The sequence below is a fragment of the Oenanthe melanoleuca genome, chromosome 3, assembly GCF_029582105.1.
Source record: "Oenanthe melanoleuca isolate GR-GAL-2019-014 chromosome 3, OMel1.0, whole genome shotgun sequence".
Classification (NCBI taxonomy): Eukaryota; Metazoa; Chordata; class Aves; order Passeriformes; family Muscicapidae; genus Oenanthe; species Oenanthe melanoleuca.
The window spans coordinates 64,500,019-64,517,463 of record NC_079336.1 but is presented as its reverse complement, the minus strand read 5'-3'; the positions used below and the strand labels follow the sequence as shown (position 1 = coordinate 64,517,463).

At 38.6% G+C, this 17,445-nt stretch overlaps 1 protein-coding gene across 3 annotated transcripts in view; it reads right to left on the bottom strand.

Annotated features, from left to right (window-relative positions):
* Positions 1 to 13,580, bottom strand: part of RGS7 (regulator of G protein signaling 7) — a 205,969-nt gene extending 192,389 nt beyond the window's left edge. Inside the window, exons 1-2 of one of the 3 annotated variants that reach the window (XM_056486927.1) lie at positions 13,189 to 13,580; positions 12,041 to 12,152 (exon numbers count right to left, since the gene is read on the bottom strand). In XM_056486927.1, coding sequence (XP_056342902.1) covers positions 12,041 to 12,118 — 78 coding nt within the window. In that variant the 5' untranslated portion in view covers positions 12,119 to 12,152; positions 13,189 to 13,580. The remainder of the gene's footprint in view (positions 1 to 12,040; positions 12,153 to 13,188) is intronic. The other 2 variants (XM_056486926.1, XM_056486925.1) reach the window with 2 other exon arrangements.
* Positions 13,581 to 17,445: the final 3,865 nt, after the last annotated feature.

Below are 17,445 nucleotides of genomic sequence, written 5' to 3'. Positions count from 1 at the left end.
CACAGTGATATTGTGAAAAATATCTAGAAAAAGGTGTCAGAAAAATAAGGAAAGAATGGTTATTGCAAAACTGCCATCACTGTACTATACAAGGTTCAAAAACACAATCTTATCACCAGTGTGCCTTCATAATTCACCTGAATTATCTCTAAATCAAAAATGGGAAAGAGAGGCAGAGAATAACCAGCATTTTTTCAAAAACAACAGAAGAATAATTATTCATATCCATGTTTCCACTAATCAACTTTTAAACTAACTTCTTGCTCTTAAGCAAAGAGCATTCTGGTAGCATTGAAAGAATCCTGCAGTCATGAGGAGTTTATGGCTTTAAAAGCCCTACACAAACCAAGAATTTCTGTTGTTCCAATCTTCCTTCTTAGAGAAGTAGAAAGGGATCATTTACTTTTAAGATAAATGCTGTTTCACATATTATTTAAAATAATACCCACCATTTACTTATCTGTATCCAGTGCCTATATGACTTTCAGGTCATTTGATATGGAGTGATTTATTCAAAACCACTCAGCAGCACAACCCAGACAACTTCTCACACTCACTCTCCCCCTGCATGATCACTTTCAGCCCTATAGAGAGGCTATCAACAGAGATCTGACATTAGGACAGTGATGTAACAGAACACTGATCACAAATCACCCTAGCATTGGCAGAGAGTATGCCTACTGTTGAATTCTAGAATAACACGCTCTCTGTCACTGTTTTGCTACAGTGTTCTAATGCAGATTATGTCCTCAAGACACCATTCAACTCCAGGAGAAAGGTGCTATGCTGGTAATGACTATTATGTCCCTTATTCTCACCTGTCAGATATCATTCACTGCATTAGTAGTTCATGTTACAATTGATATATCAATTGTAAAAACTTATTTAGACTGCAGAAGAACCAAGTAATTCAAAATTCATCATCAAATTTATTTTCTTTGAAGGAAAAATGGAAATTTTTTTTTAAATGTTTCATCTAATTCATTCTACAGTGTAGCCTACTTCAACAGAAAACAAGAAAAGCTGGAATTCACATCCCTCATATACCATCACCAGATTCCCAGTGTGTAATAACCTCTGTAGCAGCACTTCACTAACACAGAAAGCTCGTGGTATTACTTTTTACAGAATTAATCTTAATAACTTCAGTGAGAACAGCAGTTACTCTGCACTTAGGGCCACATAAATAAGGCAAAAATCACACCTCTACTTCTACAAGGAAAATAAGAAAGAACCTAGCATTAAAAAAAAATTTAAAAATAAAAAAATAATAAAAACCAGAGGAGGCACCTTTACCCTCAGCTGCAACTACGACAGGTTTAAGACATTCAAAGATGTCCCCAGGATAAGCAACAACTCATTTCTAGTAGCATTCTAAGTGGCCAATACATAGGCACAGAAACAGTCCATCAGTCCAACAGTAAATTCTAATCAAGATAGTTTGGAAGAAGAATAGGACAAAAATATGCCATCTGGCTATAACTTAAACTGATGCAAGTATATTCATATCATCCATGGCCTGCTCAGCTAGAATCCATTTATCATGTCTACATGGATTATATGCAAAGGTCAAAAAGGAGGGATATGTGAGAAAAGTGAGCACATACAGAAACATATTTCTTCTATTTCTAAGACTTGCCAAGATAAAAAATAAAATCACGGACATTTGGACCAAATCATGTGAATTACTGAATTTGTAGCAAAATTCAATTTTAGTCTGGTGATCCTCAAATACTATTTTGAAGTTGATACAAAGACCATTCCATGCATTGAAGGAAGAATTACCTAGTCCCAGCCTTTCCTGACTGGTCTCCCCAAATCACTTTGACACCTCTTATTTTATATTTAGATGGAAATCTTATGCACAAAATTATCCTTTCAGTTTGCCAACAGAATGCTATGCCCAGCAGCCTCCCATGTACAACACAAGTGCACACAATTAACAGCAGTTTTTAGACTGACTGATGAACACAAGGTGACAGTGGAGACTTCCCACCATGGAAATCACAGAACAAGGATCAATGAATTTAAAACACTGTCAAAAGACTTGATCAGGGCAGTGGCACCAACAACAACATGGAAGACCTCTTTATGAGACCAGCATTCATTGTTTCCTCAAGAGAATCCCTCTCAGCATCCCTGTGGGATATGTTCCCTACCCAGGAGGAAGGGCACCACCTAGTGAAGTTCCAACACCATTTCTTGAAGCACCTGCAGAATTCCAGTGGTCCTCCTCATCCTTGATTGTCTCACCATATTCATCAGCCAGAGAAATTGGTGGTATAGCTCATATGAATACAGTGTATTGCAAGTAACAGAATGATGCAATGTTAATGTTTTTCTCTCCATGCCTCACACTCAACATTTTGTCCTTGAACGCACTCCATACCCTTTAATACTACCAAAAGTGACCAAGAATAAACCCCATATAATGATCTATTGAAATAAACTAGTCCACAGGACACAAAAATAGAATTCCTATTTGAAGAGGAAAGAATAAGTATAAATCTTCAATACATTTAAAATCATACGTGTATTACATAAAGATGGTAAGTGAAAGCCCTGAGCTTTGCACTGTACAACAGCATGTCTTCTTTTCTGGAATTTATAGTTAAGAGTTCCTAAACTCTGGAATATGGAACTAGAAACGATTGTCAAGTCCAGTACCTTGGAATTAAAGTTAGCCCTCAGTTTCTGGAGCAAAACAAACGTAATGCAAAAGAATCCCAGAGACAACAAAAGTGGCTATGGCTTGCGTCACCAGCTGTGCACCACAGTGCCTGTGAAAAGGCTGATGGCATGACAGCCACAGATACATCACAGATAAATACAAATACATAAATAGAACATTTCCACAGGCTTTTCTTCTGAATGTGCCTCAAAACAAGATACAAATGCTACCTCAACCTAAGAACAGGACAGTGTGTTCAGTAAACTGCTGAACGTGAACGTCAACATCCAAAAATAATGCCATAGAAGTGGAGTTGATGGTAAAGGGAAAGCAAGATCTGAACTATTCTTTTTCTATTCCAAAAAACCTTAAGTGCTACAGGGCACAACTGTCTGTAGAGCAGCACATTGCTTAACCTCTGAAAAAATATTTTCCTATAGCAGAGGTACCATTCTTGCAGTACGGATTTTTAAGAAATGAGCCCAGATAATACACTTTATTCATCTTTTAAACAAGCCAAAGGTATTTCTTCTCACTTTTGGAAACCAAACCAATCCACTAACTTTACTGGGCATTAGTATGGCTCCTGTACTACGATGGACACTGATATGCCCTCCAGACCACAGGAGTCAGAATATAAATATTTCAGGCAGGTAGTGTGATGACTCCACCAAGTCACAAACATGATTTATGAAAGGGTACTCAAAACCTTTAGCTCCTAATGACTTGAATGAGAATTTTTGTTGCTTAGTAACTCAAAGAAACAGACATTTGAAAACTAGTAAGGATGTAAGCAGCTGTACAGAACATTTGTTTATAGTATTCTGGTTGTCTAGAACTGCATGCCTATAACTGTAGCACTTTACCATCTAATGTAGTACTCTGACAAACTTAAGGTATTCTGCATGGAGTAAACAGATCTTCACAGAATTTCACTAAGACTAGTTTAATTATACTACAGACCACCTATTTTGCACATGACACAGCTAAAATAAACTACTCATGACATACAGAAATTTTAGTATAGCCCTATACAATAGCATTTATTATTCATACATTAAGTTTAGCATCTGCTACTAAGAAGCCATCCTGTTTCACCATTTTGGACTTACCTGCAGCACTAAATAGGCTAATATCAGGGGGTTTCCAGTACAGCTACAAAATGTTCTGTATTTTCCTCTCTGTACAGAAAGATATATACAACATACAGAAAATTCTTAGTGTAAAACACCTGACTCAAGTTTATGTAATTTTGAGGGTTATTATTAAGATTTGTCATTCTTCTTTTTGATATTGATTCTACATCAAATGCAATTGTATGGCTCCTGCTGATATCAAGAGATGTCATGAATCTAAATCTGAGGGCAGAATCTAGCTCACAGAAGATTAATACTTTTTGCAGTTTCTAGTTCTAGAGAAGTGTAGGTGTTAAGAAGCACTAATATATCTTTCAAAAGGCATTCAGTAAACTGTTTATTCATCCTGATACAAAAGGAAATCAGGAAAACTGTAGTTTTCATCAGAATTAAGGGTGTTTTTAAACAGCTAATTGAAATATTTCAGTGTAATCCATTTTCATAATATGGAAGACAATGTAAAATAGTGTTACACCACATACATGAGATACAGTAAAAATGTATATTTAAATACAAATACTATATTTTTAATACAACCATTTGGTCATCTCTATTCAATTATTAATCAATAATTAGGCCTTAGGGCAGCAGGACTCTGCATGGCTGGGAGGATATGCATACACACACGTGTACATTCACATTATACAACCATCTTCAATATCAAGAATAAGTGGAAGAGAAAAAAAAAACCAAAAAAACATTCTTTGTTACAGGGAGCAGTTTTCACTTTCAGCTAGATTATCCTTGTACATCTTAACTGCATTGTGAAGAGATGCCCTGTGTTTCTACCTTTTTCTCTTTGGCACAATCTCCCTAGAACTTCACACTCCATTAGTCAATAGGATTCAGCACAGGTCAGAGAAAGAAAACACACAACTCCAGCAGAAGTGATGCAGAAGAGCTAATACAGGCCAAAATTCACATTTTACCCAGTTTCAGTAAAAACAGTGCATGAATGCCAGGAGAATTATCATTTCACTGCAATGGATAAATTTTCATCCAGATGGTTGCTGGTGTTTATTTGGCTCTTGATTGAGGTTTTTCAGATTCAATCCAGTGCACATTTGATATGAATATGAAGTGATAAATTCTTAGAGCCTTCCCCAAAAGGATTTCTTGTTTGAATAACACCATGGATCTAATAGCCTCTAGTTTCATTTAACAGCTATCAAGATATCCTCAATTGAATAGAAATAGTAGAACTAGAAAAATCTTGAAAAATAGGCCCCTCCATTGGAAAAATATGGATAAAATACACATTACAGTGTAATCTTTCCAGTTTCTAATCATCAGCAATAAACTTTTAGGCAGAAGCATATTTGAGGGAATAACAGTAAGAAGGCAATAACAATAAGAGAAAGCAAGAGCAATATCACTGGTTTTTTGATGCCCTGACCACCTTCCCAGACAAGGCAGCTTCTCTGAAGCTAAGCCCATAAAACTGTCTTGTCAAAGACATGCTGAGCATTACAAACTGAGAAAGATCCACAGCAGCATCTGAAAAAGGAAGCTTTCAAACACAGATGAATATACACACAAGCACAAAACCAGCCCCAAGCTTTTGGGGGCTAAATAGTCCAAATGCCAGTTAAGAATATCAAATGTTATCTAGTAAAAGCTTCCCCTGACAGTTACAATGAATTTATGAGATGCTCCTACAGCTCTATTTCTTGGCCCCCTGCTCTCCTGTACTAATCCAGGCTGCTCTCACATGCCAAATGAAACTGCAGTTCCCAACTCTGCTTCTCAGACAGTTCAGCTCCAATGTCCCCTGTGGCTTCCCAGCCAGCCTCACTCCCACTGTATCTATTCCAGTTACACCTATAACCAACACATACTGTAATAACTAGCTCAACCTTTTTTATCTTCAGCTTTCAGTTGTAGCTGGTGGCAATCTCTCACCAAAACCAAAATTCTCATTTGATCCCTTTACCACAGGAAACTGCACGTGTACTTTTTCTTCAATGCATCATCATGTCAAAGTTTCAGCTGAAGGTGTTTCTCTGAAGTGGTCCATCTTAGTACTAAGCTCACCCTCAAAGTTTTCTTCCCTTATACATTTTAGTAAGGTTCACAATAACACTATTAAAATCCAGACTTTTCTTGTCCTACTACTTTAATGTTTCCATTAAAAACAAACAAACCAACCAAACACAGGAGGGGAAAAAAAAAAAGCAGGAATAATGGATGCACTCTAGGTAGTATTTCACAGTCTTAGCTCCCTCCTACATAAAAAATAGTTTGCTCCTTTTTTTACCAAAAATAAAGGGATTTCTAGCTTTTCCTCTGCTCTGACGTGTCACTGTTGCATCTCAGTTTAGCTATCTGTAACACAAAATAATTCTACGTATCTCTTTCACAAAAGCTTTATCTTTTAGAGTAATAGTTGAAAACTGGCTATTGCTCACACTCTATATCACTACATACCTCCACTATTTATCTTTCTGCAACCTCGTGAAAAAATTTTTAAAGCATGTTTAAAAAAATGAAAATATTCTGCTGTTTCTTCGGTCTTTCCAGGTTGGACCTGGGATTTTTTTTTTTTTTTTTTAATAGCTAGTGGCAATCAAGACCGAAAAGTCCAAAATCTCATTGTACTGCAGAAATTAACCAAGTTTTCTTCTCTTTTAGCAGATTTTACAAGCTGATTTGAAGAAGTAGGTGTAGTGGTTCCTATACTAAAAGTTGCAATTATGCTTCAATTAGTTTGAAGGATTCCTGAATTGGGGAAATAGCATATTTTTAAAATATGAAGTATATTTTTAAAATAAGGAAGTATTTTACCATGTTTACCGGTATATTTCATATCAGCTTTGGTGTGAACCTGTCAAATATTACGATATGATAGAGTTCACAATAAAAATTCCTGCAGTCCACAAAGAATGTTTTAAGCCTGAACTGAAAGAAAACAAAACTCCAAAACAAACAATTTCTGCCTCGATATTGCACGTCACTCTCAATAGCATCATTGTTTCCATAGCTACAAATGTAGACTGCTTCAAAGGAAAGAAGCAGAGCAACAGAAAATGACAATGCACAATCAAAACAGGCACATACATTTTTCAGACAGCACATGTGGGATGGAGAGAGGAATTAAACACGGTGGCACAGGATGCTGTGGGGTTTTTGCATTTGACAGTAATGCCCGTGATGAGAGTACATCAAGCTCAGAACAGTAAGCAGCAGTAAACCTCTCACTGCAGTATCACTTGATGTATTTCTACACCTAGTGGAAGGAAGAGGAGAACAGAAAAGATGGAAAACACCAGCAAGAATCACCAAAACAGGGCAAGTGCCCCTCTTGCTGATCTAGCCACCTACAGACTCAGACAATTTTTTAATTGAATTTCCTTGGAATTTTCAGTTGTTCTATATGGTTGTAAAGACAATCAAACCCTTTATATTGCTTTTATCACAAACGATGACAAAATTTAGATAGATACTACACCTAGTACTAACTATAACTATTCCAGCAGCAAAGTGAACCTGCACAGAGGACAGACACAAAACATGAAGGTGAGAGCATATAGGAAAACAAAAGTCACTCCACATCTAGCAGCTATTCTGTTCATCTCTATTAAGTTTGTGGTCCCTACATGTCCCTGTGCAAAAGTTTACTTCACTCTCAATCAGCTACTCCAGGACTACAACTTCCTCATAACTTTTTGGACAGAAAGATAAATTCTTTTCTTCTTACAGCTGAAATTCCCAAGGATCACAAATGTCAACCTTTCCCCATCAATTAATTCTACAGTGAGTGCTGGAAGAACACCAAGACCATCAACCAGACTCACACCAGTGCCACTCCTCAGTGGCACAGAAGAAAAAACAGCATAATCTACACCTATAGTGTAATTTAATAAATAATTAAAAAAAAAAAATATATATATAAGCACACTAGAAAAAACCCCACCAAAAAAAACCCCAAAACCACTTATCTCTGGTACCTTAGACCACCCTGCCTTTTCCAGTGTAGTAACAAACAAGATGATGCCTTCACAGAATGTCACAGCATATTCAGAAATGTGTAGTATCAGAGTGATTCTTCCCTTCTCAAACTGAGTGACAGCACTCACAAAAATCCACCTAAAGTGTCCTTTCTTAGTCTCACAGGCTCTAAGGAACACAATTATCATTGATACCATTTTCTTCCAACAGTCTTTTTAGGGAGCAGTTGACTAGGGTCACAGGAGAGCACAGCATTATCTGCAGTTTATATTGGAAGTCATCCCTAGTGGAAGCAGAGATGAAGAATGGTTATTAGAAGATGGTGTCACTGCTCCCTCAGATGTTGTCCCTGCATAACTACTGCTCGTTTACAGCATAGGAAAGTATCAAGTTTTGAAGGTGTCATTTCTATGAAGAATATCAGGCCATGATAAACTACGGAGTCTGAGATTACAAATTCAGCCCTTGTTATACATGTGTACTGACACACATGACCTTCCACCATTGTCACAGAAACAGAAGAAACACCTCATTAACTTTATTAGAACACTGAAAGTCCCACTGTCACCAAAATGTCAGTCACAAGAATATTACCTTTCAGACAAGGATAATCTTACTGCTACAAAATAAAGCTATCAGTGTTCAAACAAAGCTAGTTCAGGCAGCAATAGAATAACCATTAAACTTGCAAATCAGAATTCCTAATAGTTGCAACATGTTTGACTGAAAAAGTAAGCAAAGCACAGACCAGAAAGTTTAGCAAGACCAGCAGTAGATCTAAAATAGAAGTTCCTAACAGGAAATTCTTGTTCTTTTAATGGTGTGCACAGATTTAAAATGAATTTTAAAAAAGACAGATCAGTCTCTGAAACTCAAAAACTTCATAGTATGGGCCTTCTACTACACTACTACATCTCAAGTTTCTTCCCTAAGACCTAGTTTGCTGCAGCAAGTTACTGATGCTAAAATATGAGATTTCTGCATGAGCAATTTGTGATGTTAAAACACTATGGATTTCAGTCTCTTATCTCTTTTAATTGCTGGCTGCTATGGACTCCGTCAGAGAGGAAATAAAAGGAGGGGTTTTATATTTTTCATATTTGCCTCAGGCTACCAGCAGAAAAATTCAGGACTTTTTCTAAGGTATGTCAGTGCCAATGATGTGTCACATGTCATTACTTTATAATTAGGCTGATAGACAAAAAGAATAATGCAGCTGACATTCTATTAAAATAAAAATTATTCCCCAAGGCATAAAAATACTGGCACAAGCATCTGAAAAAGCAGAACAAAAATTATATAGGGAACTATTTATCTGTGCTGCTGTCTTTTTCAGATTCAAATAAGTAATTCTTAGTTATGTGTGTATTGAATATTGAATTATCATATGCTGATCTTTATTTTTTCAAAGCAAAATGTAATGAAACCCTTGTTAAGCTAGGAATAAAAGCTGACTGATGAGAATAAGAGACTATCTACACTCTATATTACTTGAGATTACAATTTTATTATCAATTGTTCAATTCTTCAAATAAGCAAATAATCAAAAACCAAATGCATTTAAAAAAAATAAAGCCAGCCATTTTTTATCAAGAGTTTGAAACAAACTTTAAAAAACAAATTTGAAAACACTAGTATTTCATTCTGTATAGAATTTTCCATAAAATGCTCCTGACAGAATCAGGATTTAGGCAATACAGAGCTGTAACTCCATGTAGTGCAGAACATACTCAGTTCAGATTGTGTCTGGAAGTTAGACAGACTAGCAGAATTACCAGACTACAAAATTGTGGTTCATAGCTGAAATAACAGCCTTCAAAGCACATCCAAATTTTAATTCTTCATTAACATAAGTAAGAGATGTTCCATCTATTCTTTGCAGGTACAGATAGCACAAAAAGTGTACTTTTCCATCTGTTGATGTATAAACTACTGGAAGAAAGCATTTCCACCTTTGTGCAGCATTGTTTGAAATATAAGACTTCAAATTCAGTTTGGACTGAACCCAGCCCATAGCATGGTTTTTGTGATTTTTTTTTTTTTTTTCTAAAAAATGTTAATACTTTTCCAGTTGGCCAAAAAAAAGGAGTCCTTCACAAATGTGTCAGATCTAGTTCTTTGTTTTTAGTGCTTTCATTCCCAACACAATGACAGACAGAGAAAGAAGTATTGTGTTTTCAAATGTGTTACAAGGTACCCAGTCAATTAGTTGCTCCTATTGAAGAATTACACTCACAGATTATATAATCTAAAGTGAAATTATCTCCAGTTGACTATCCTCCTCTTATGTTTAAACTCAGAATTAAGAATATGTTTGCTTACACCAATATCCTATTTCAAGAAAAGGCAGACTTCTTGAAAAGTTATTATTTTGTTGCCTGTTCCTTGAGTACTGCCAAAGGAAGGGCTACTTAATTCTCTCTGTACTCTATTATATACAGCGTACATAATCTGAAATTATCTTCAATTCATTGTGCTACAAAAAAATAAACAAAAAAAAAACAAATAGGGCAGGTAATGCTGTAGAAGGCCAGTATTTTTCAAAGTTTTATATTCAGAGCATCACTTGTTTAGTGACAACAAGGGAAGGATCACTGCTGCACTGAAGGACACAAGTTCATATCATCCCTTTGTAGATGTATTGCAGAGAACAAAAAAGGTGTTTGATGTCTTGATTTGCTGAGCATACAACTTAGGTGGTGTGTCCTATTCCCACTCTTCATTTTCAAATCTCCCGTGCTCACTAGGACTCTTGTCACTTGCCTCAGTTGTTCCATTCAATCTGGATGCTGCTCAGAGGTGACACTGCCCAGAGCCAACAATAAATTTTGGCATAAGGTCATACTAAATATCATAGGTCGCAAATTCTACCACAGGTTTTACCAAAGTCAAAGGAAGAAAAACAGTTTCTCTGTGTACTAAATAAGGCGAGGAAAGACCTTTTTGCCAGCATTGAAGTAAATGGCAAACATGGAAAGATAACATTTAGAAAGATCACATTTAGAAAGATCAAAAACCTGAAAAGAACAATATAAGATCTGGTATGTTTAATTTTCACATATGCAGCATATTTTAATGTATGCCATTGCCTTTTGAAACACACTTGCAGTGTTAATGGCAAGGCAATCCGTGTTCTTTTAGATGTACATTTGTAGAAGGATAACCACAGCTAGGTCCATAAATTCATTCACTTATATAAAAGGAGTCTAATTTCACAAAATAACAGACACAAACTAAGTGAAATCAGCAACATATCTGAAAACAGGAAGAGAAAAAAGCATGCATCAGATTTAAATTTGAGACTATTTTTTAATTTCTGGGAAAAGAACACCACAGTGACTGTTTATACTTTAGTTCACCTCAAAGACTAAACTGAGTATATATGAGATGTTTTCTGTTACTTTCTATTACAAGTTAACTTGTAAGGGGAAAAGTCAATGCCTCTAACAAAGTAAAGTATTGATTTTTTCCACCTGGCAAAAAAACCACAAACAAGTTAAGCAGCACTGTGTTCTAAGGATAAACAAGCAGTTGCATAATTACTTATTTCAGTTTTCAACAGCAAAATTATGTTCTCTCCATTATTATTAGAATTTACATTGCTATTCTTTTTTCATAAATGCAATTAAGGCTTTTTTTAAAAAATGTATAAAGGCATCTCAAATTTTCAAGCATTTACTCTCACTTAAATTAAAGCATAGTCACTAAATAAGCCTCGCTATTAGAGTTCAATAACAGGAAAATTTGTCTATTGATATTGTAAGAATAGCTACACTAGAAGTCTTCACAGAGAAAAATTCTAAAGTGTATGCTTTTGGGGGAGTTTTGACTTGTGGCAATCACAGAAAAGTGAGATCTTTAATCAGTTTTTTTCTCCTTATATTAAATAATTTAATGGTTCCAACTTCTCTGCACAAGACAGAAATACTGTATTATATAGTTGAATTTTAGCTTTAATACATATGAAATCATTTTACAAAAACTTTAGAAAGAAACACTTGACCTCAAAACATGGTCCAGTCTCTGGCACGTCACCACCATCACGTATCATATGTATCAATGCAGAGAGTGACTGAAATATATCAAGTACCTCAGAAGGAAAAGCAGCTGCTTCTGAACAAGATGCAAAGTTGACATGTGCAGATTTTACCATTTCAAACAGATACAGTGATTTCTCTATTCACGAAATTGGAGAGAAACAGCAAAAATAATGGCTTCACTGGCTAGGCAAAAAAAAAATCCAGGACTTCACCTTCCTCAGCTTCTGAAAAATACAAAGGCTTACCTTTCTGTACACCAGCATGTTTGGGGATTCATCAGCCACCCCATTGCTGCTTTGCCCATAATTATTTCCTTGTGCCATGTCCCACAAATTTGATCCGCTTTTGGATGCTGCACTGTAAAAGGTAAAAGTGGTTTCAATAGGGCATCGCCTCAGGTCTCCTTGCTTCCCTGATGATTAATGGACCTGACTTTCTACCAACACGTTATCAAAATCAGTGTATGCTCTTACTCCAACAGATATTTACATTGGAGCGAAGCTGCTAATTCACCATTTACTGTCATTACGCTCTCTTGCCGGTAAATAATGGATGTAACGTGTTGATCTAATTTAAACGTTAATGAATTGTCACTCGGAACCCTGACACACTGCTAACCACCACAGCACACAGACGCCTCCTCACAAAGCGCTTCCTCCTCCCCTGCACGGGCTTCACCCAGGGACGCTCTGCACCTTCCAGGCCAGTTTTGGGAGGACGGGCTCGGCCCATGACGTGTATTCAGCAGTGCCCTCCGCTCACAGCTCGGGTCGTAGCAACTTTCACAACATTCAAATGCACAAAAAGCAAACCAGACGCTTTGAGCTCCCTGCAATTCACCAGCGCATCTGTGCTCATACATACGCCGGGGCAGGGGAGCAGGTGACGAGGGAAGATGAAGAAACAAGCCAGAACGCCGTTCCGGTTGCTTTCACCTACTTTAATCGCACTTTACCGCCAAACACCGGCTCCCTGCCAGCCCCGTCTCCTCCCCGCCCTCCCCCGGGTCACACGGGAGCTGCACTAAGCAGGAGCTCGGATCATGCCGTAGCTCCGGCTTTGCACGCAGGTGTAAGAATGTGCTCCATCTACAGACCACACCGGCGGATGCGGAGAGCGCGGAGAGCCGCCGAGCCCGGCTCCAAGCACTATCTTCCCGAGCCCTCCCCAGCGCCGAGCCGCCTCCAGCTCGGGTCGCCGCTCCCCGCCGCCCGCCGGGTGCGCGGCTCGGGCGGCCGAAGGCCGGCGGTGCGGCTCTGCCGCGGGCAGCCCGGCGCGGAGCCGCAGCTCCAGCACCGCGGACAGCGGCGGCGCCGCCCGGGGCCCGGCGGGAGGGGGCTCGGCCCGCCGCGGGAGGCGCGGGGCGGGGGCGCGGAGCCGCCCGCTCGGTTACCTCTGGGCCAAGGTCACTGCGCGCTGGCCGCGGCTCCTGCTGCTCCTGGTGGGTGTCAGCCGGCAGCGGGCGGAGGGACGCGGCGATCGCTCATCACACACACGCACACACACGCACTGCGGGCGGAGGCGCTGCTGCCGCCGCCGAGGCTGCGGCTCTCCCGTGCTCTGCCGGAGCGGCGGCGGCTCAGCTCCCTCCCCGCAGTGGAGCGGCCGTCACGTGGGGGACGGGCACGTCAAAGGTGCTGCCGCTCCGCCACACCGCACAGCCTTCCTCCTCCCTCCTCCTCCTCAGCGCTCTCGGCTCCCTCACCGAAAACCGCGGCCAAGAAACTGCAGCTGCCAGCAGATCTGGCAGCAGCCGCTGTAAATGAGATTAGGCATCACTGGAGGGCTGGGCAGGAAGAGAATGTGGGCTAATGGGATAGGAAAGGAAAGAGGGAGTTGGGGAAACTGTGTCACCTCCTTCATATTTCTTTACTGACAGCAACAGGGAACCTGCATCTCCCTCTGTCTTGTGCTGGAGACGCACATACTTTTTTCAGTGAAAACTGTGCTCTGTTGGCACCGCAGACTTCCCTGAGCAGTGGAAGGGAGCAGAGAGTAAGTGTGCTTCAGGTAGATAGGAAGAAACCCTGAGGACACCTCAAGACACCCTCGGGACTGTTTCACTATGTCCTAGGCAACTGTCTCGCATTGGCTATGCTAAGAGACAAAGACCAGGTCTGTTACTTCCCCATCACATGCAGACAAGAATACTTTTGCAATACCGCTTTTGCAAAGGGGTTGAAAGCCCAGAACTCAACATCCACAAGAACACGAGATACTTAAGTGCTTAAGCTTTGGTGCACCTCCATTTAAAAGTGTCTTTTCTGGAAACAGTAGCTCTCGGTACAAGAACAATCTTGCAAAAGAACCCTCTATTGTGCGCTGCAGCTTGTGCGTGGCAAATCATGCGATTCAATCAGAGAGGTTTCTATGCACACTGGGTCACCTTCACCCTTACTTGTTCTACCTTTCTCACATCTCAGAGAGCCTCAAACCAACACCATCCGGCAAAAAGTTTATTATCATCTGCTGCAACTACTGTTAACTACTCTTCCAAACTTTGTATAGATGTCTTGAGGTACTTCAACAGAGGATGTGGTAAACTAGCTCAGGCAACAATAGGGAGTCACAGTGGCCACAACAAAATGAAGGAAAAAGGACATTCCTGATCTGGACTTCTTGGAGAGCTGACAAAAGGAAGACATAAGTTTGATAATGGTCCTAGAATGAACATCAAAGAAACATTATCTCCATCACAAATAGGAATGTTTTTCAGAGGCAGAAGTTGCTAAAGGTAAAATGACACAAGAACACTTTTCAGGGAGATACACTGAAAGCAAAGAAGAGGAACTCTGGAGCAGAAAGATATTGTGTGTCTCAACTTTGATAGAGAATAATTTAGCACGTCACAAGGAAAAGGAAATGTGAAAACCAATTGGGCAGAAAAGAGAGAACTCTAGAGTTGTGAAGTGGAAGAGAACAAGGGAAAGAATTCCACAGCACAAGCATAAAATGAGGACATACCAATGTTGAAAGTAGTTGGCAGAGGAAATTATTAAACCAAAGATTAAACAGAACTATGACCTGTTTCCCACTGAAATTCACTTGACATACAATAGCATCTTGGTGAGGCTAATAAAGTCAGAATCAAAGTATTAATCTGCCAATAGGTTCTCTGAATCAGCTCAGTCCACCGTTGAGAAATGGGAAGCAGCAATAAAGATCTCAGTCTATAATTTCCCTAGCTTTCACACAGATGAGCAGCACTGCAGTGTTCAGAGCTCAGTGATTTGACTTCATAGCCAAGTCTGACAGGTGCACTAGAAGCCAAGGGAAATGCCTCCCAAGATCTGCTAAGAGCACAAGTGACACCCTTGTAGTTGAATGGCATCAAAATTAACTCAAAATCTTATTTATCAGATGGGTGCTTAAATTTTCAGAGTAAAAATGGGAACTGCACAAAATATTAGTCAAATATAATTTTACCCTTAAAGAGGGATAGGAGGAAAATCCTTAAAAATATGCATGAGACATATCCTTTCCACTTGTTCTGACAATCACTTAACATAATAATTGTGTTAAAGGGCATAACAATCAAACATTAGCAAGTTCCCAATGAGATAAAATATTTGTTTTTTTACTCTGCCTCATTTTATTGCTAATTTAAGGGACAAAAAAATCCACATAAAAACTACAATTCTTGGATAAATATATATGTACCTATATGTAACATATACATTTATATAATACTTACATGAAGTTACTTAAAAACTGACTTCAAAGTACTTATTTTCTATAAGGTATTCTGCAAATAGATTTTGGTAGCAGTCGTGTATCTTTAGAAAGCTCCCCAACAAGTCTGATTATTTTAGGCAGCAACACTTCCCAAGTTTTTATTTTCTGATTACGTCCTTAAAACTAAAGGCAAAGCATCCCCAGGCAAGTTAGATTTTGGCTATACTACCTCCTATTTTGCCTTTGCTTTAACCATTCTGATTATTTCACAGGTAAAATACAAAATCCTATATTAATAGGCAAGGTTTATATTTCTTTGAAAGTAATCAAATTTTAGTAACATAAATGCTGTTCTAAAGCAGAGCAATTACTTGGGCCCATGGAAGTTAATAGGTATTTCTACAGTAACATCAAGAGGAACTGTTTTCCACATTATTTAATCTTGTCCTCAGAGCCAGAGGAATACCTTAAACATCTCAGTGATGTATCTCACAACTACAGACCTGCTACACTGAAGCACACCAAATTTTTTTTCACCACCATGTCCACTGTCTAAATGAACCCTAATGGGGTTAAAACAGAAGAGAAGGCCAGACCAGGAACAACCCAACACAATTTCCTTTTTGCCATCACTTCAAGGTGAAAGAGACCCTGGGCTGGACTACTTCCATAAACGCAAGTAGAAAGCAAATAATTTATTTTAAAAATGTGTAACAGGATAGTCTCATTCTATTGTACTTGGGCATGTTTGTTCAATAGCCTATAAAAGGCTTTAATTTATAAATTACTTGCATATCTTTCCCACGCTGAAAGTCATCACTTATCTCATATACAACCAGCATTAGCCTCCCCAGAAAGCATGGTCTGCCAGAAGAGGAATGGCCTTTTCAAAATGCAAGGCAAAACTACTCATTAATAAAACAAAGATGATGGGGAAAGGCTGCCAAGGGGCAGATTTATCTAACAAGGCAATAAAGTACACATGATTGAGCAAGGTGGTGACTACATTTTCTGTGTTTAGCTTTCACTGTCAGTACAACTCAAATATTCCAGTAACATCACACGCACATGGCATTTTTAAGTAAAAATATTATGGCCGGATGTGTACAACAACCTATCTGGATATGATCAGAAATTTTGCTGTCTGTCCTGCTGGCCAATGCTGTAGCATTATGTCAGTATGACGCTTATATCCATCAATTTCTCATCTTATGCCTAGACTAAGTGTTCCTTGGAGTAACTACATGCTGTGCAAGCTTTTAGTACAGCACGATCTTGTTCTATGACCAAGTTTTTAAAGCTTTAGCCTTATAAACAACCACATTCAAATTTACTATAAATAATTTAAACATGCTAACTGGGCTCTAAATACTGACATGAGTTAACACTGTGCTACCTTAAAATATAAGGCCCAGATTTTTTTTCACTAGCCAGTTAAAGCACAGAGAATCTGCCTACTTTAATTGAACTCATATTTGTGACCCTACCAAATCACATGTTTCACTGCCAGGCTCTGAACAGATACCTAATGATTCCAGGCCCAGTCTTTGGCCTTCTTGATGAGATCTGAACACCTGCTCCTTCAGGAGTGAATTGCAATCAATCAGTTTAATGCAGGTCTTCAAATGTCATCGTGATGATTACAGGTTACAGTATATATTTTCTATAGCTGAACCCAGGACTGACTTAGAAACTTCACCACTTTCTTCATGGCATTTTTTACACTCTAAGGATTTGGCTTGTCATCTATCTTACAACCCTATTGAAACATTAATTACCTTTGTCAATTTATGATGCTGATGATCGAAGCTATTGGTATTCTGTCAGGGAAGGAGTAAAAACAACAAAAAGAATTTTAGAACATAAAAGATAGCTAAAAAGAAATATGGATTTAACAAAAAGAATTCTGATGTGATGGGGGAAAAAAAGCATAGTGGACAAATAATTTCACAAGAATGCAAAATTATTAGAAATA